Genomic DNA, 21,168 nt, shown 5'->3' with positions numbered 1-21,168 from the left:
AATAATAATAAAGTCAAAATACATTTGAAATAAATTTTTTTGATAATGTTTTTCCCATTCTTTTTTTTTTTTTTGTGAGTCAGTAAAGCTTTATTGGTACAAACAGACAGCAGGCCCAGATTAGACCTGTGAGCTACAGTTAGCCCATGGCCCAGTTTGCCAACCCCAGTCTTTATGAGAGGGTTGACCTAGTGAGTCTGGGGTCCCTGTGGGACATCCAGGAGCAGGTATGTTCAGGAACAGCTGGATTTTTAAATGAGAGAAGGCTGAAATCAGGGTCCCAGCGCAGAAGAAGCCCTAGGGTCTTGGACACACTAAGCAGACGAAGTAGAACCCATACTAACTATCGATTTTTTTGTGTCCCCTTCTTTATATATACTTGATATCTTTACTAAGTTTGGTATTTTCTAAGAGTCCACTTGCAGTCAGCTCTTTGAACACTCTGCTACTCATTGCATACTTTAAAAATAATCAATATAAATGTGCAGATCTTCACTTAAACTATTAGCTAGTTGCTTTAGACTTGAGCAGCATTTTCCAAAAATGCTATTCACTAATAATGTATGGAACACCTGGTAATTAGCATTTGTTGATTCCCCTTTACCTTGCAATTACCAGAAAATAAGTTCCCTTTTTAGTAGGAGCCCTCATTATCAGAAGTAAAACCCATTTTCCAGTGTGAATATAATGAATGCAACACGTTCACTTGAAAACAAGCTCTTATATTTACTTTATCATGCATGCACATTAGTGTTGGTGTCACAGTACCTTCTAGTTGATCTTAATTCACTTAATTCAGTTTTTATATACAGTAAATTATTTCACCTTAATCATATATTTTAATACTATAAATTTTGTGCAAATCCATCCCAATAATAGGATAGAGAGAATGTATATCAATGCAATGATTTCTTCAAGTTATCACTGTTGTCTGTTTAATATCAGGGTACTTTTATAACTTTATTTATTTTAGAAAAGTATTTCTAACCATATAGAATTGAGGCCAAGTGCACTCTGAGGACAGCTGGATATGCAAGATAGATTTCATGATCTTTTTAAAGGGCTCTCTATGCATACTTTTGGAAATTTGAGTTTCTTGGAGAGATTAATATTCTGTCATATTGTTTAGCAAAGCATAGCAGTACTTGACCATCCATCCATCCATCATACCTTCATTAGAATTATTCTGGACATTAAAAACATTAATTTCATTTATACTATAAAATCATAATCATCCTTGAACTTGTAAAAAATATTTGCATTTCTTATATATATGTATATATATGCCTTAATAAATAAAAAAATAATTGTCTGAATGCATTAATTAAATATTTCTTTACAAAATTTTTAAAACAAGGTTTACTTTCTTATTGCAGGTGGCCTGCATGCAGTTTATAAATGCCCTTGTCACTTCCCCTTATGATCTGGATTTTCGAATACATTTAAGGAATGAATTCCTCCGTTCAGGACTAAAAACAATGTTACCAGTAAGTTGAGCGTACACATTTATTATGCTGGTGAACTTTAACATTTTTCTTTCTTTAGACAAAAGTACTTGCAACAGAGTAAATAAATGTACCTTGCTATTTTCTTTTGTAAAGCATTAGACATTTTCGTAAGCTTTTTTATATTGCAGTAATATCAGTCTTTATATACAACTGATGATTCAGAATTCAGCTGCTGAGGTGTCCAGAAGTGTTTTTTTTTTTTTGTCTTCCCGAAGTTGAAAGGGAATTTCTTTTCTTTGAATTTGAATACTGAGAACATAAAAGACTAATTTTTTTTTGCAGTTTCAATTTTCATTTAAATTTTTTTGCTTTCTTCTTTGATAACTTATATTGATTTCATTTATATTCAGCGTAAGTATGCATAGAATTTTGATTAGTATGTTCTAGGCACATTACTTAAGAATGATATTCTTGTTACAATGCTGTAGTAACTTTTCTAAAGAAAAACAATTTTATTTCTTGAATGTGAACACTTACTCTAATTATGATATCGTTAAAAAAACAGTTTTGAAATAACTTTATAGGCTTGATCTGAGTCAAATGAGTACATAAATGTATTTTTAAATACAAATATAATGACTGCAACTTTATATTTTATTTAGTATGTTAACTGAAGAGGGAATTTGTTGAAGACCATAGCGTTGTTAAAAAAGACAAGTAAAATCTCACTAGTCTCTTTATTTTCATTTAAGCTACTCAGATCACACCTGAGAAACAAGAAGTAAAAGTAAGGGAGGGAAAAAAAGGACTGAGGAAAGAAAAACAAAACAAATGTCAATGAGCATGTATATAAGACTTAGGGTCCTAGGAATACTCAAATTAGGGAAGTTTTCTAGTTACTAACTAATGTGGAGTATGTGCCTGTTACTTGTGTTCTGATGGTCTTAACTGAAAGTAGCTGAAACTCATCACCAAAAGACGTGTGATTGGTCTATTGAAACCCATTTTAATCAGATGTATGATTGAGTCTGTTTTAGAAATTTATATGTCAGTTCTACATTGGTTCTTTAATCTATGACTTTCAAAACTAAGGAATTGGTCGCAGTGAATCAAAGCGACATTTTAAGTGACCTGTAGAGAGGTTCAGTATGCAGTTAGGCACATTCACAAGTTATAGTGTGTGTAACACATTTATTCTTGTTTTGCCACAAATATTTCCTCATGAAAACTCTGTGGCCTTAGGTAGCTAGAGATAATATAGTTCTGATTCTAGTTTGCTTTTGAGTTATCTACTCATTCCATGCTTGGCCTCACTGGGGTTAGTCCTTTGTTTCTGGGAGAGTAATTTTGTCTTTGAGCACTTGCTGGCTATAGGGGCTCCTTAGCATCTTCTACACATTTACTAATACACCATGTTTTCTGCCTTAGGTGTTGCTATTACTCTTCCGTCTTTCATTTCCCTGTGTCTATTTATAATTGAACATTCATATTCTGCCTTATACTTACTGAATGGCTGGTCAAGAAAACTGTGACTCTCATTTTATTTAACTCCTCATCTTTTCAGAAAGAGTATGTACTGTAGTTCTTATCCTTACCTTTTGCACTTTTGTCTGGGTGTATTCTGCTATGTTCAGTAGTCTCATGATAGCTCATTCATTTGGTTATAGTGACAGCTAAGATTTTGCATCAGTGTCTCTAAGCTACACTTTTCCATTGGCTCTATTTGTATTCTTAATATGTATTTCCGGTTACATTTTTCTTTAAGTATCACATCTCTTCACTATGCCCTACTTCTCAGATCTCAGTGATTCTGAAGCAAGAGGAAAGTACAAAGTGTCAAGTTTCTGCCTCCAAAAGTTTTGAGATATAACCTACAAAGATTTTTGTTTTTTTCTTATCTCCCTAAGACAATAGAGTGAAATATGGCAAAATATGGCTCTGGTTCTCAACCAAGACATTGGTCCTGTCCCCTTAGAGACTGTCAAACTCTTATTGAGGGTAAGGAAGAGACATTTGGTTAAAAAAAAAAATCCATCCCAGAGATTTCTGATGTACAAGACGAGAATTCAGGCAGATAGATCCTGAGAGTAGAGATTCATTCTTTAATACATAGATTTCACTGCTGCTGTTGTTTTTCTTATAGTTTTATCATCACAATATGGAGCAAAGGCCGGAACGATCATGCTTTAATGTAAACTAGATGTACCTAACATGTCAACTACCTTATTAATTCGATATTAATTTGCTAAATATTTAAATCTAAACTACTAGAATTTATAGTAATATTAAACATCTTTTATATATGCACTGAAACTTAATAATATATTCATAGATGAGTCTTTAAAATCCTTTTTTTTCTTATTCTTGTTTTATATACTTTTCTAATGAGAGGAGCTCCCTAATTTTCTAGAATATAGTGTATTCCAAGCAGCAAATTAGACATGGCCATTGCTAATATTAGTAGTTGGTATATGGATCAAAAATTATTACTATTTGGAACCATTAAGTAATAGGTAAGAATAGTTCTTAGTATTTCAGTAACCCCTGGACTATCATAATATTATAGTAAAGTTTTCTTTTTTAATTTAATTGTCAGAATCCTCAAGACAATTGACAATTATTTTAATTATATTCTAAGAATTTAATTTGGTAAGAATTTTTTTTTCAAAACTACTCTTATCTCTATAGATAAATTATAGTATTTAAAGCAAGTTTATACTTCATTTATGTGGAAAATTTTACTTTTTATAAATTTGTTTTAGTAATTTGGGATAAAAGAGTCATTACATACTATACAGTGATTTTTAAAATAGTATTTGCTCTGTAGTTAACTTACACTGATTTCTTGTGAAATCTCCATCTGCCTTTTATTTAGTTAAGTAAAATAAGAAAATATTAGGTAAATATGTGAGAAAACAAAAGTAAGAAATTGTGTCTATAGCCAGCAGGCATTCTTAATCTCTTTTAAAAGACCGACAAACCCTTTGTTATTCTTTTAAAGACTCAAATTTGATTAAGTGGTAATCAGTCACGTATTGGTAATGGAGTTTGATTTCCTTAGAAGTACACTATATTATAGTATGTTTCAGAGAATCTCTAAAATGTTCCATATCAGTACAGAAGTCTGTTTAAAAAATAACTGAAACATATTTATAACATTTCACATAATTAATAATAGTGTAATTCAGAAATTTTATAATATTCTACATTGTAAAATATAAAACATTAGTGATGCGTTTTAATTTTCCTTTGTAGGATATTTGTCACATTTGTTGTGTATAAAAACTTTAACCTTTTGAATGTTTAAGAATTTATGGATGCATGTTTCAATGTTGGACGTTTGACTGAATGGAAGTTATATATATGTGTGTGTGTGTGTGTGTATATATGCATATATATTAATTTTAGTGGCACACTATTCATAAACATATTTACAAGATGTTGAATTTATACGTGTCTAAATTTTTATATATTGTGCTGTATATGTTCACATACTATATATATTATATAAGTAATGTGTTTTCCTAATTAAAAACTAAAACATTTAACCAGTTATTTTTACTGAAAATATTTTCATCATGCATATTGCTTTCATGTTTTATAAAGTTCTGATATTAATTAAATGACAGTATTTAACTTGGATTTTTCTATTTTCCAAACTTATTTGAATGTGTTCAAGTGAGCATCTAAAAAAAAATAGAATGCGACATAAGAATGAGTAAAGATTCATATTCTAAAATGTGTTAAAGGTCGTTTCTGCAATGACCAGCATATTGGATGTGCCTGGCTTCTGCTCTTTTCTTAATGGACTTCAGAAATCCCTTGTTAATATGACCCACCAATGTTAGATAATTTTTCATTTTGCAAATTTCTTCATTCTCTTTCAAAGTGGGAAATTAGACCTAAAGCACATTATTACTAAAGAGGAAACTAAGTATAATTGCTTTTATTGGCTACATATTCTATATCAAATTATATAGAAACATATTAATAAGTGTTTTCATCTGCTCTGTTGATAAATTTTCAGTTAATTATTATGTATGGGAATGTTAGAAAAAGAACATCTAGAAATTGCATACATTTGTGTTTGGCTTTGGTAGTAGCCATTACATCTCCATTTATAATTGTTCTATAGAATAAAAATAGAAACAAGAAATGCATCCTATTTTGTTTTATTGACCTAATTTGAAGTACACCATGCTTGCATTTCTTTTTAGAGTTCAAGCTCAGCTCTGAACATCCTAGTCTCACTTTCGGTATCACCCTTGAGCATCCACAGTTGTGATTATCGATTTGGGTTTTGAAAGCTGCAAGTTAATGGACACATATTAAAAGATATTCCAGGTGATATATATTAAGCCCAACAATCTCTAGTGTGGCATGCTTCCAAAGATTTTGTTGACTATTATTTTGAAAATTATCAGAGGTTTGTAATGCATGTGCTTATAATGTATTACAAAAACAAATCTTTGATGCCCAAGTTGGTATTTTGTGATTAGGCTAAGCAAATATGAAAGGTTGGGGAGGAGGCTAGACCTGCAGCCCAATGAAAAGTCCTGATGCCTTTTTGCTTCAAATCACAAAATATCATTTAAAATAAATTTGTTTATACAAATTTTTAAGCCATACTTGGGACTGTTGTGCTTGTGTATATCCTTGCATTTGTTCTTCATTAATACAATTGATCTATATTTGCATTTTTTGCCAGAGGCATATGTGAATGTTCTAACTGCATGAGTTCATTTGCGATCTTTGATTAGTATGTTTAGTCAAAACGACAGCATTTAATTTGGGTTGTTAGCAATTAGGTTTTTTTTTCCCATTGTAAAAGTGATTGTTAATATTTTAATGTGAATAATCAAAATCTGGGGCATGAAATGAAAATGCAGTGAATGCAATGAGGTTCTATTTTAATGTAGAAAAACATAGTATATTTACTTTCAGGAAACCAAGTGCCTAGGTTCATATTTGAAATTGCTTCTGTATATATAAATTAATAATAGTGTCTGGCCTTTATTACCAAAATATGGTGTCGTCAAACTGTTATTCATCTGTTAAGTTTTATGTTTATATATTAGGATCTAAAACAAAAAGAGAATGATGAGCTTGATATTCAGTTGAAAGTATTCGATGAGAACAAAGAGGACGACCTAACTGAATTATCACATCGTCTCAATGACATTCGAGCAGAAATGGAATATCCTTTTGACAAACAGGAAAAATCATTTTGCATGTATTGTGAAAAAGGGATTTGTGGGTGATTTTGTGGACCATTATTAGAATTCTTGTCTGCCAGCCCAATTTATATCCATTTATTTATATTAGAACCTTGCTATAGTGCTGTTCTTGAGACTCATGTTGAGGAACTGTCAGACTGTCCTGATGATTTACACAGACTCTATTGAAATCTGCACAAAGACTTGCTGTGTTATAGGTATATTCTGCTCAGTGGCTTGAATAGAAATAGCCTAAAGGAATATACTGCACATGTTATGGATTTGGAGGGAAAATTCATGGAGTTCATATGTGACTATAGGTAATATACTTTTTCAGTTTATTAAATGGTACTGAGCGGTTTAGAGATATAATTCAATTCAAATAAATGTCTTATTCTCACTCCAAGTATTTTGTTTCCTTAGCAAAAAAATAAATGTTTAGATGTGATGGTATTGACTATAATAATGCCGTGTGATAGCAGCATTTGAGTCAAATACAACTAGCATATAGTTTTCCTATGGCAACGATTTTATATGAAATGATTTTAGATCTCAGAGATGGTTGTCATTGCATTGCTGTCCACTTGCTTCACACCCCTTAAACTTCTTACTTAGGATTCTGGGGGAATTGGAAAATACTTCGGAACCAAAATGACCTTTGAGCTGGACTTTTTCTCTATGATGTTTTCTTTCCTCTTTCTACATCCCCCCTCAAAAAAGCTGGAAGTAATATTCCCCCCCTAAAACTCCTAGAATATTTTGTTTGTATCTGTCTTATTTATGTACACTTTTATGCCCCTATGAGATTGAGGGTAGAAATATTCTATATTATCTTTTTCTTCCAATGATCCTATTGAAATATCTTATACACAAATACTGGATAAATAATTGTGCAATTAATAACAATTTCATTATTATAGGGGATAATTTCCCATAATTTCTTATCCATCATTAGTGACTCTAGTCTACAGTGGTTTCCATAATATTAAATGCTTTGTATGTCAATTAATAAATATCTTGCTTTCTTGCTTTATATAGATTTTTCTTATAGTCGAACTTCACATAATTTTTGGATCCATCCTGTAGCCATTTAAAGGGCCTTATGAGACTTTAATACAGCACTCTGACATGGGGTCTAAGAAGTAATCCATCATATACTTAATTCTACTTCAGAGAAAATTTGACATTTCAGGTTATTTTTAGGATGTTGGATTATATCTCCTCTTCTACCTTTCTTTTACATCGATTTTTCCAGATCGATTTTCAAAAACTGTTTTCTAGTTTACTAAAAGCATTTACACTTCTATCATTCTTTTTATAACCTAAGGAAAATGTTTCAGGTTTCATTGTCTTTATCCTCCATCTTTTATCAAATAATGAGACATGAATGAATGCAAACAATAATAATTTCATACTTAATTATTTCATCTGTATAAAATAAAACCGGTTTTGTGATTTTTTATCAGTCCACAGAATGCTCATTGACATTCTATCTTATGGGGCAGTGAAAATAGAGTATGGAGTGGCTTTCATGAATAATATAGGTCTTCCCTCTATCACAACCATAGGAAGATCAAGAGAAAACCATTTTCATTAATGACATTGCTGTTCCAATGGTACCAGCTATAATTTGGAATTTAAAATATAATGAGTAACTGATCATTTAAAGTTTTGATGATTAAATGGTCTTGCAAATACTCTTTAAATCTATTTCTTTTGTTAAAAGATTAAAATTATTTCAGAGATTAAATTTCTTTATGTAAACTTTTAAATACTGGGTCATGGAGTTGAAGGCTTAGAAACAGTAAGAGAAACAAAGCGATACAACAGTGAATGCAACTTTCATCAAGAATCTTTGATATTTTTCCTTTACTGACTTTTCACTGATATGAATGAAGTATACCATCTTCTGTATAATATGTTGAAGGACACGGCTGCTGAACATTACCTATTATCCATTCTACAACATTTTTTGCTCATCAGAAATGATTATTATATCAGGTAAGAAGCAGTTCTGAGAGTACTATTTGTATAATTTGAATTAGATATTGAAGGAAAATTAACGATGTAGTGGGGCCTATGCAGTATATGCACATATAAATGCATAGAATATAAGAGCTTGACAGCTTAAGGTAACATTTTTTAAATGGAGTTAATTTATTTTTAATTGGGCCATAATAATCTATTTATAAAAATGGGGTACCCCAGCAAAAAGACTTTAATAGCAATGAACCAAACAGATTTTACTGACTCCATGATGAATTTTCTTTGCTAGATTATGGTAGCACCAAGTCAGTGCTGAAGTCTGTGGTAAAACTTTTAAGTTCTTCTGCATTTAAATAAGTAAGGTTTCACTGTTATTTCTGTTTTATCTTATTTATCTAGTTACAGATGCAATCTTATCTAAGAAAATAATAATGCTAATATTTCAGCCTTATGTTGAGTAATGTAATTCTTCAAAATAAGTGATTATGATAATAATTCATAAAATTAGATGTTTTAGAGTCTAATAACTGGAAATATATCTGAAAACCAGAAAGTTAGAGAAAGATTTCTAAGTGGCTGAAATTATCTATAAGCTGGTGACCACAATCTTATATATTAACTGTTCAAGAGACTCTTAGTTCTTTACACTCTAATATGTGTGACATTCTAGCAACCTAGGTTTTCTGATTTGTCAAAGCCTGTTTGATTAAAGGGAAAAGGAAGGCTTCCATGGGGTCAAGTACTGTTCTAACAAAAATGACAGTTCTTAAAGCCACATTGAAAACTATTAAGTTCTGAGCAATACAATAATTGGACATTGTGATGTTACAGAGACATAGGAAAAAATGTTTGAAATATCGAATTCTATGCTGCTTTTTTTTTTTTTAAACAGGAAAGATGATAATGCATTTGAAAGTATTGTTGTTTTCTAAAATAAGTCTGGCAATTAAAGGGGTGCTGTGGCCATGTGTACGCAGTTACTTAGGGAAATAATTTGTGTGAAACCATGCATTTCTCAGTAACTTTGAATAAATGAGAATTTACTCTAATGTGACATCCTTTTCATCTTGAGAACATTCATGTGAGCTAAAAGTGTGACAAGTATTTGCATTCTACTTAGGGATAATTAACCTTTCTTTAAGGAGAACAGTTGTGTTTTCCTTGTTTACCCAAAGAGTCATTGACTAGACTGGTTATAATCTAGTATTATTTACTCTAGACCTGATGATGACTTGAATGAGCCTCATATGTGTAATATATATTACTACTTATTCTTGATACCAGCCCCATGACAGAAGACATACATATAAGAACAATTAGAAACTATTTGGTTTGATTTACAAACTTTTAGTAGGTTGGCTGGTTATTAGGACTCTAATTTTGAGGATGTTTATGTCATAATTTGTCTATAGTAGTATTTCTTTCTGATTTTTCTCTGTTGAATTTATTAGTTACTGATAAATACTAAATTTCCCCAAATATCAATGTAAAAAGTGCCTTTAAAATTTTTTTTGAAGTGTGCAACTCATTTTTAAGTCCAGAATTGCCTTGATAGATTATAGAATTAGGATATGTTTTAAAACCTTTGACACTTTAAACAAATTGAGGCTATAGTCATGCATATTAAGTATGTATGCTTCTATAAAATGGATCTTTTAAAATACATACATAAATATATGCACGCATCTTTGGAATAGTCTGTAGCATAAGTGGCTCAGTCCAGTTTTGTAAGCTGTTATAGCTAATCTTGAATTCACGTATTGGAGTAAATTCGTCATTGCTTGCCATCAAATGCCAAGATATTCATCCCTTATTGAAATTGAGAACCTATAGAGGCTAGAAACGTTTCTGTGTCCATTGTAGGACTAACAGGTCATTTGTTTTCATCACCTTTAGGAACAACAGCTTAAGTAAGTTAAGGTTGATAAGTATTTTTGTACCCAAGAATGAATCTCTGCATACTAGAGTATTAAGTCTCTAAGTGTCCACAGTTGATTACATCACAATGGGTTTTGTGCTATAACTTCCAGACCATCTTTAAACATAGGCATATTTCTCCTTAAAGGAATGTAATGACTAGAAAGATTTTTTTTAAACAGTGTTAGAAAAAGACTTAGTTCTTTTATCATGCTGAATCACCTCTTAAGTATATTGATTCGTATAGGTAGAAAAGGTATTCAAGAATACTTTCTCTTTTTCAGGCCACAGTATTACAAAATAATTGAGGAGTGTGTCTCACAGATAGTGCTGCACTGCAGTGGTATGGACCCAGATTTCAAGTATAGGCAAAGATTAGACATTGATTTAACTCATCTGATAGGTATGTAATATAATACTCAATGTCCTTTGTGTTTTATTCTTTTCTCTATAATAGGCACTTTTTAAAGATAACTCTCTCACTGAACTTCCTCTATTAGTATCTGATGAATCATTCAGTTTTTGGATATTCAGTCACTATAATTGTTAATTATGATCATCATGAGAGTTCTGCTTGTGTGATTGAAAATATTAATGTATTTGATAAGTTTCAACACACAAAAAAACATTTTATTATCATATATGAATGCCTTGCTTTTTAGAAACATGAGTCTGAAATCCATTGATTTAGTTTATACTGGTACCTTAGTGGCTTTGTAGAAATAATGTATACAATAGTGTCTAATTAGTAATATTGCTATATTATTAGTGTTCGAGTTTGAGAAAATAAATATAGGCTTATTTCAGTAACTTAAGACCTTTTAATTCTATCAAAGCAGATCAATTTATATTTCATAGACCTTAGAGCTAGGAAAGAATTTGAGATCATTATGTTCATCTACTTGTATTGCTGAGGTGATGACCTTATATCATCCTATACTGGTAGTTGTACCTTCTGGAACAATCTCTGGATGATGTGAAACATCGCTTGTGAAATATGCTATGCTATCTGACCTTATAGTTAAGCAGTTTTATTTATACCTAATTGAAATCACTATTGCTAAGATTCCAGTATGAACTCATTTGTCTTGTCTTTAAAGGAAGAAAACAACAGCTGTTAAATGCCAATTATATATTATTCTTCACTTCATAATACAGAACAGATTCACAGTAATATTCAGAGATGAATTCCTTATTATTATTTATCATGTATTTTTTTCTGATTTTAAAACTCCTGCACTTATTCTAGGCAATCTAGAGACTTACGTAAGTGACAGAATAAACCACCAATCTTACTTTTCAGCTCAGTACATTTCTCTCTGTCTCTCTCTCTCTCTCCCTTCCTCTTCTTCCCTCCTTTCTCTCTCTCTCTCTCTCTCTTTTCTCTCCCTTCTCCCCCCTCTATCTGTCTATATGTTGATTTTTCATGGAGCATTTATATTGTGCAAATTTATCTATGTTAACCTTTAAAATATGACTTTAAATGTCTATAATATTTCATTTTATGGAATACCATGATCATTTTGACTAGTCCTTTCTTATTGTACATCTAGATTGTTTTTGGGCTCTTACTTTTGTAAATTAATCTCATGTGAACGTTCTTTGTATAAATGTTTACCTTTCTCTCATTTCCTTAGGATTGATTTCTCTAAGTGAGAGTATGAACTGTGAAAGGCCAAATGCTTTTTAGGAAGTATGCACCAGTTCACCTTACCTAGCAATTATTGTGAATGGTGGTTTCACTGGATATTTTTCATTGAGCTTAATAAACTCAGTAATTCATTTCATATTTTGTTGAGAGAGCTGTAAGAGACTATTTCCAAATATTTGTATTGGCTTGTAATACCCTACTGTTGATTTGGCCAGATCATTCAGTGTTCACAGACAATTTTTTTTTGTACTTTGTGCCAGGTACTTACAATTGTGTACTGTTCATCAAGAGCATTGGAGTGAGGAGAGAGGAAGGGATCAAGTGAGAGAGGATAGTTAGAATCTTAGACCCATGTGTCATCTCTGTGATTGTGAACAAATCACTTAATTTCTCTAGGCTTCAGTTTCCTTAATCTCTAAATTCAGATCAATCAAATATATGTGTGGTTCTTAATATTTTATGGTCAGAGAACTTTTTCAGTAGCTGATGAATGCTGTGGAACTTTCATTAGAACACATATACACATACACACATGTAATCACAAAGATTAGCAGGTGCTTCAAGAACTTCTAGGAGATCTCCTGGACTTGTCTCTTCTGATTTCACAATTCTGTAAGTCTCATATTTTTTATAAATCAGATCACATTCCTCCCTAATTTCTGATATCTTCAGATTGAAATTTTAATCGATCATTATCAACCACTGCAAGCACAGCACAGATCTGGCCCATTTTTAATCTCATCATTTACCAATTTGCTCTTTAGTTGCCTTGCTCCAGCCACACAGTTCTTAAAAAAAAAAAAGTATACTAGACATGAAGAAAACTACCCACCTTTAAAATATACAGTTTGATAAATCTTTATATTTATGTACATTTAACACCATCATCACAGTCAAGATAATTGACATCTCTATCACCCAGAAACTTTCTGCATTCTCTTTTGTAGTCTTTCCTTATCTTGAGATGATCAATGATTTGCTTTCTCTTGCTATAGTTTAGTTTTATTTACTAAAATTTTCTATAACTAGAAATATACAACATATGCTCTCTTTTTGCCTGGCTTCTTTCATTCAACATAATTATTTTGAGATTCATTTTTGTTGTATTACATGTATCAATAGTTCATTCCTTTTTAAAACTGAGTACTATTCCAGTATATAGATATACTGCAATCTCTTTATACATTTACTTGTTGATAGACATTTGAGTTCTTCCTAAGTTTTTGGCTATTGTAAATAAAGCTGCTATAACATTCATATACAAGTCTGGGCATAGACATATGTTTTTATTTCAGATAAATAAGTATGGAATAGCTAGGTACAAAAGAGATGGTATTTATGTATAATAATGAAAATATTGTCCAAAAGAGAGTTTTCAGTTATTTATATTCTGGAGTGTTTGCTGTTTCTTATTTATATAATATATTCTGCTTCCAATCAGAAGTTATTTAAGTGACATCTTTCTTTAGGAAACCTAAATTAGTGAATGTTATTGTATCTCTCTCTCTAGTTGCATTCTGGGTCTCAATAATCTTAAGCATAGATTCTTTGGAATCTTACCACACATAATAAACTATAAAACAAGTTTTAAAGAATTCTATAATTGTAAAAGTTGAATACCTTTAAAATGTTGATGATTTAGTCAAATATATGCTTAGATGCTTGGTTTTTTGCCTCAACAATACTATCATTGAATTCAGTTAGTATGTGAAAGAAAGAAAATGTGGTGGTTTATGTTCTATGTGTAGTATAGGTCAATTTCCCTGTAATAGCAATTGACATAAAAATGATTGTCTACGTGGTCGAATTATAGGCTGGCAGCCATCTTTTGCCTAGAGGTCTGATGCAATAATTTCTAATTATTTTTGTCAATCGTAATAGATTCTTGTGTGAACAAGGCAAAAGTTGAAGAAAGTGAACAAAAAGCAGTGGAATTTTCAAAGAAGGTAAAGTTATAAAATATTAGCTGTTATTGTTAAAGTAGTAATTTAATCACATTTTATTCTCCCTTGTTTCTTTATGTGAGGCCTTATAAATGTTGTTTTCAGTTACGTAGTATTCTGTGTTTCCAGATTCAGACATAACCACGGCATACTGATTTCTTCCTTGAGACGATAAAGTTGCTACTATTCCTTCCTTATCACCTTTAATCCATTAGGGAAGAAAAACACTAGCCATATTCGATTAAAGTGATTAATGAAATAAAATTACATTTATGGAATAATATAGTTAGAATCAGTCAACCAAAATATTTTCCTCCATTGCTTTCCTGCAACTCACACTTACAATAGGTAGCTCCTTGAAGAATTGTGAGATGTATAGCTAGTCTTATCTGTTATATTCTAAAGTCAGTGCTCTTGATAGCAACAGAATGACACAATGTTTTCTGTGTGTGTGTGTGTGTGTGTGTGTGTGTGTGTGTGTGTGTGTGTATCTGCTTAGACCTGCCTTCTTTGAATTTTATAGTTTTCATTTTTTAAATGATGCTGCTGCCTCATGTAGGTTTGCTGGAATTTGAGGTTTCTCTTTGTGTGTTAATACCTTATTAAATGCCAGCTTTATGATTATCTTAATTTTAATTAGCTCTCAGATTGTCTTTTCCTTGTTTCATGTAAGCATAGCTACAATTTTATTAGCTTCTACCAAATGTTGCCCTTTTTTTTGGTTCTAGACCCTGTGAAGCTTTAGTATAGCCTTTCTCTTCCTGTTTGAGGCAGGGAGAAGGATTGAAGCAAAAGTCTAAAAGCTCTCCAGTTTTCAGCCTCTGACAGCAAGATAAAGTGCTTACATATTGCTGTCTCTTCAAAGTTATGACTTACCTTGGAGATTAGATAATCACTTTTGCTATCATATTATAGAGTATTACTGAAGTTACTTCAGGGCTTTGAAAGAAATGTCTTTGCTCTTTCGGTTACTAGAATAGATTTTTAAGAGCTTGAGCATAAAATGTTTGTGTGAAGCTGTCATTTTTATTGGTGAAAGAAAATGTATGCTTTCTGATTAATATACCTTTATAGTTCTAATGTTTTTGTTTTAAGTAGCACATTTAAAATTCCCTTCGAAAATCTCAGAATCTCCTTAATTTTTTTGTTGGCTCTGTGATTAGACACCACAAGACTGGAGCAAATTGTGATGATCTACCTGGTAAAATTTTCTGTAAGCATATGTTATGGGAAAAGGAGTCCTGAAATAATAAAAAGAAATCTCAGTGTTTGATGCTTTATTCTCATCGCCAACATTTAGAATGAAAACATATAAGGTCTCCCATTGGTTATCTGTATGCTTTCTCTTAATCTTGGTGATTTTATGAGACAATATAAAGTAGCGAAAAAAAAGGTGGTGGAGCTAGAATGAGAAGCAGTAGTTGTAAGATCTGATCTCTGCTTTTCCACTAATTAGCTGTAACTCTAAGTAAGCCGCTTATTCTGTTTAGATCTCAGTTTCTTTGTCATTAAAAGAAGTGGAGAAGTTTAGTGGATTTTTAAGTTTTCCAGCTCGCATATCTCAGGCTTCATTGATTTTTTTCTGTGGTTTTACAAATTAAGATCATTTTAAATTACAAGCAGAAACATTGTGTGCCTTTCTTCAAATGTACTAATTAACAAACCACTTGGAGAGGAAAACTGTACAGTGTATAGACACTATGCTTGAGAAGCACACAGGAGAAGCTAACTTTGAGAGGGCAGATGGTTGTATAGAATCAGATAAATCTTAACATGAATAGTAGTGAAGTTGAAAAAGCTCCATCTTCTCAGTGAACTAGGAAACAGGGTCATTGCTAACCGAAGGATCTGAGGTGGGTTTGAAATTTAGAGAGATTAGACATGATTTAGGCCAACCTCTGTGGGACATTTTCCTGGGACTCAAGTAGAGATGAATAAAAGAATTAACTAAGTAGTATTTCAGGTTTGCCCCAAACACTGTTATTATCCAATTTGTTCACTCACTCTTTCTTCAGGCTTGGATCTGAATGGCATTTTATAATTTCCAAAGGTCAAATCTACTGAGAGGATTAATATATATTAGTAGTGCACATACTTTTTTTGTGGTTGTTTCACAAACTCTAAAGGCAATTCTAGGCAGTTAGATATATCAGTCTTAAAAACAGATAAAACATCATTGGAATAATGTATAGACTTCTAAAATGACTAGAAGTGATATCGACAATAAAAGGCAAATGTTCTGTAGCTGGGCATAAGCCGCATTCACTGTAGGTATGCAGGCTTATTTGGGCCTGCTTACAGCCCTGACTGAGGTTAGGGCTGGGCAGGATGCAGTAAATGGATATTCTCCATTCAGATGGTCTCCTTGGCTTAGCACACTGTAATTTAACCTCTCATTTTTCCTCTTGGAACATTTTATACCAGTGTTTTGGTTAGCCATTTGAAGGAGAATGCCGTTATAGCATATATCATGCTACTGTCAGATTTTATGGAGTACTACTTTTTAGATGCTAGACAATTAAGATTATAATAGAAATATTATAATTCATATTAATGTGCTTCCATTTGAGTGCTCTAAAAGTGTAATCTCTTTTCAAGATTAAATATAGTTAAGGAGTTGAACTGCTTGATGGCTAATTTTTAGGTTTCATTTTCTAATTGAATAAATTTGAAAGTATGGAATGAAACATCAAAAAATGAATTATTCGAAAACCTAACTTTCAAAATAACAAAAAGATCTATTACATATGAAAAGAGACTTCTCAGTTCATCCTTTTAAAACTTGGTTTTGTATTTTTTTCAGAAGTCAAAATGGGTTTGTTTACCTTGGGTTGGGGGCATATTTCTAATTTACTCCCACCAGCAAGCAACACACCATTTCCCATAAGGGTGCTTAATTGTCATGAAAAAAAAAATCAGGAGCTCTGATTTTTTTTTGAGGGACCTGGGAATTCAGTGAAGCAAGAGACACTTCACTTATTTAACACATAATGTTTAAAGCTTTCTCAAAACTGTATATTTTTAAGTGTACATTTATGGTGGTGATCATTGCAGTTTGATGAAGAATTCACAGCTCGACAGGAAGCTCAAGCAGAGCTTCAGAAAAAAGAAGAAAAAATCAAAGAGCTTGAAACAGAAATCCAGCAACTTCGAACCCAGGTAATGAAACATGATATAGACTTTGTGTCATGTCATAGTGAGTTCAGTGTTAGAAAATTATCTTGTTAGATTCAAGGAAAAAAGTGACTAGAGGCAGACTTTTGTCAGCTTCACATTTTCGTTGAAATAACTACAGATTTGATTTTCCAGGACAATAAATCATTTTAGTGTTTGGATAAAAAATAAGGCATTACTTGCTTAAACTGCCCTGCATTTTTAATGGCATTATGGGGGCTAAAAAAAATTAATCCTTTTTCTCCCACCTTCTATGCTCTTGTAACTGGGCTAATAATCAAAGTAACAGAGACAGAGTAACAGGAGAAAATCAAAGTTTTAATACATATGCATGGGGATTTCACACAAGTATGAAAATTCTAAAGATAGTGAGGCAACATTAGGAATATATGACATTTTGGACAAAGGAGAAAAGGGGGGAAATGGAGTCTTAGACTTCAGAAGTGAGAATGGGCAATTTACTGGAAGTCGAGGAAGAGAGGAACACACGTGGCAGGCAAATTTTTGCTTGGCACCTCAGAAATGATGGGACACAGAGGGCTCTAACAGGCTGCTGCCTGAAGGCCTTTTATTTACCATACTTAAATTAGGCTAAGGAAAACATTCTAAGATTTCCTTCCTGAAGAAGGGTTTTCTATTGGGAATCTCTTGAGCAGGAAAGGAGAGAAGGTCAAAGGTTCTTTCTGAGTCTTGTTTCTTAATAAACAGCTTAAAATCAATATCCGAAAAAGGCAGCTTCAGGATGGCAAAACTTTAATTCCCTTCAGAATATATTACACAAAACTGTTTCTGAGATGGGATTTTTATGATGATTTGAAAAATTAGATGCATAGTATTTTCTTTTTAAAGTAACATGGAAATGCTTCTTAATTTTAATTATCCCAAAAACTTTTTGAGATCTCTTTAAATCTTGACTACTATAATTTCAAAACCTATAAACTTCACATTTACACCTATATTCCCTATGATGAAAAGCTTCCATATACACTTAAAATCTTAATTATGATATCCAAACTTTAGAACTGATTAAGTACTCTCAACACATGTTACATTTTAAATGAATATTAAGAAATGTAAGATCACCTCAACGTAGATGCTCAGGTGTTGGTTGATTGATTAGGTTTGTTTCCATCAGTCTACTGAAAAATGACATTAAAGTCACCAAAGAACTACAAAATTACTCAATGCAGTGGACTTTTCCTACCCTTAGTCTGTTTCGCTTATCTATAATATTTGATAACTTCTTTTTACTAAATCTTTCTCTTTTTTTGGTATCACCGGACTTCCCTTTATATCTCAGAGAACTCAGTTTCTCTTTATGTTTTTGACCCCCAAATGATGACACTCACCAATGTTCTGTTTTTTGCTCTTTTTTCTTTTTATCCTTGCACTAATATTCCATTCAGTATCGTAAATTCAAATGTCACCTTTTAGTAGGTGTCAAGTCTCTTGAGTTTGTCTTATATCTCCAGCTCTTGATTAGCTTTGTAAGTGGAAAGTCTCTGCTGCATGTTGAAATCAGACCCATTATTTGTGGTCAACTCTATTTCTTTAATCCAGCTTGGTCTCCATTATTTGTTTAAATGTTATCACCAATTTTCTTATCATGAAGCTAGAATTTTGTTTACCTTTTCCCCACCCCCCTGACTGACAAATTAAGCTGGTTACTAAGTTATATCAGTTCTTTCTCCACCCTTTCCCCCTTGCATCAAAACCCAGAATCACCCAGGGTCACTCTTATTACATCCTGCCTAGAATATTACAGTTGTTTCTTAACTTTTCTCTCTGCCTATAGTCTCTTCCTTTCAGATTTATCCTTTTGTCAATGGCAAATTAATCTTCCTAAAACACTGCCCTGATTATCGTCACTCTAGGCTTTAATATGTTCAGAGGTTGGCTGTTGCATTCAGGATTAAATAAAAATCTCCTTACCAGGATTTTTAGGCCTTCTATCCTGGGCTCTCTTATCTCCCCTTTGCAGCTGAGTCTCTGACTGCTCCCCTAACTGCAGCCTATGTTGCAGCTAAGTCACCTTTCTCTCTTCACATTTAGAATTTACTGTCTCCACACTTCCTTCTGCCAGTATTTCCCAGACATTAGTTACAGAGATGCTAATAGGTTTTTCATGAGGAAAGCATTCCATAGTCCAATAAATTTGGTACACTGGAAATTCTCCTCTTGGAGATTCACAATACTTATTAGCATATTAAAGGGTCTGCGATGTCCTACATTGAGGAATCCTGTCTAACTCTTTTTCATACAGCTTTCCCAGACTTATTTAACCACAGAACCCATTATGTCAGACCACCTATTAAATCTCCTGGAAAATTGTGTTTTCCTGGAACTTAGTTGAGAAATGCTGACTTATATTATTCTGTCTGAAATGCCTTCCCATGCTCGACTGTGCCTGCAAAACATATTCTTTAATGATAAGCTCAGTAAAGTATTTGGAAAACTTGACCAAAACTTCCATTAAGGTATTTCTGTGAACTTCTATATCACTTTCATAGGCCACTCATGTCATATTTGTGTGCCTGCTTTGTTTCTCCCATCAGAGTATAAACACCTTGAGGACAGTGTCTTTACTTCGTATCTTTATTCTTATTCAAGGCCCTACTGCACCTAGCATATGGCCTTACCATTTAGTGAGTAGTTGCTTATTTATTATTAAATTAACTAATCTGTAAAAGTGCAGAGTCACATAGTACTATCTAGTGCACCCAAAATTGTGTCCAATATTAAATTCATTTGCCATAGTCTATTGTAGCCTAATTTAATCATTTCATTCCTAATTGTTTAAGGGAGGGAAGAAAAAGGCTGACATAATTTGATTTTTAAAGCCTGCTGGCACAATATAAATGTTTTAGATCATTAAATTTGTAAAATACATATTTGAGTAAAATTTTCTATTAAAGCAGTAACATTTTTGTGGTTGCACATCTTTTATATCATAAATATGATCTAATAGAGTCAAAATTTGATATTTATAAACATATTTCATTTTGCTGTCTTAATATAAAAATGGATGCACATTTTACCTTTCAAACTATTCAACAAATCCGCTTGTACACAAAGCTTGTAAATTAATATCCCAAACTTTCAGAAAAAATATTTAAAATTTTCCCAGAATTTCTTTGACCTCAATCAACATTGTAAAAATCAGATTGTTTTCTATAATTTTCCTGCATTAAAAATAAAATTAAAAGAATTTTACATATTTTAATTCTACCTTTAAATCTTCCTAATCTCAGGAGAAGATTGCATTCCACAAGAGGATTATTATTTGTTAAGTGTATGAACACTTTAATTGTATATATGTAGATACACGCAGAAACATTCATTATGTAAATATACGGACAGTATATGCTGAGTAATATGAGAAACATTTTCCTGATTCTAATGACTTATGATTGTTAATTTTCAATAATCTTGTAAATAGATCAGTCCTTTAAGTTGATCATTCCAAAATTATGCTTTAACTTACTTATTTTATAAAGATATTTCTAAGTTAGCACAATTAACTAGTCCAAGTAGGAAATTTATATTATTAGTGAAGATAAGAAGACTTGCTCTCCAAATAAAAATAACACTATACCAAGAAATTTTATTGGTTTTAAACCTTTCATTCAGTTAGTCTAATGTCATGTCCTAATTACAAAAGATATCTGTTCATTGATGTAGCTTCTTAGGAATGTTTATAATAAATAACTTCAGTTTTCATTTATTTTGTAAAGTGAACCACTGCGATCGGTAATGGTTTAAAGAAACAGGAACGGGTTAATCATCAGAAAAGTAGAAAATATGGAATACTATGTTCTCCTTCATTTGTCATC

At 32.0% G+C, this 21,168-nt stretch overlaps 1 protein-coding gene across 4 annotated transcripts in view; it reads left to right on the top strand.

Annotated features, from left to right (window-relative positions):
* The window catches only part of DIAPH2 (diaphanous related formin 2), a 781,302-nt gene that overhangs the window by 212,962 nt on the left and 547,172 nt on the right, over positions 1–21,168 (top strand). For all 4 annotated transcript variants that reach the window (XM_025044410.1, XM_025044409.1, XM_015586720.2 and 1 more), the window contains 6 exons: positions 1,377–1,487; positions 6,527–6,645; positions 8,549–8,665; positions 10,852–10,970; positions 14,100–14,164; positions 17,216–17,320. In XM_025044410.1, the coding sequence (XP_024900178.1) occupies positions 1,377–1,487; positions 6,527–6,645; positions 8,549–8,665; positions 10,852–10,970; positions 14,100–14,164; positions 17,216–17,320 (636 nt within the window). The remainder of the gene's footprint in view (positions 1–1,376; positions 1,488–6,526; positions 6,646–8,548; positions 8,666–10,851; positions 10,971–14,099; positions 14,165–17,215; positions 17,321–21,168) is intronic.

Source organism: Pteropus alecto, unplaced genomic scaffold, assembly GCF_000325575.1.
Source record: "Pteropus alecto unplaced genomic scaffold, ASM32557v1 scaffold182, whole genome shotgun sequence".
Classification (NCBI taxonomy): Eukaryota; Metazoa; Chordata; class Mammalia; order Chiroptera; family Pteropodidae; genus Pteropus; species Pteropus alecto.
The sequence above is the reverse complement of the archived record's forward strand: the minus strand, read 5'-3'. Positions and strand labels throughout refer to the sequence as shown.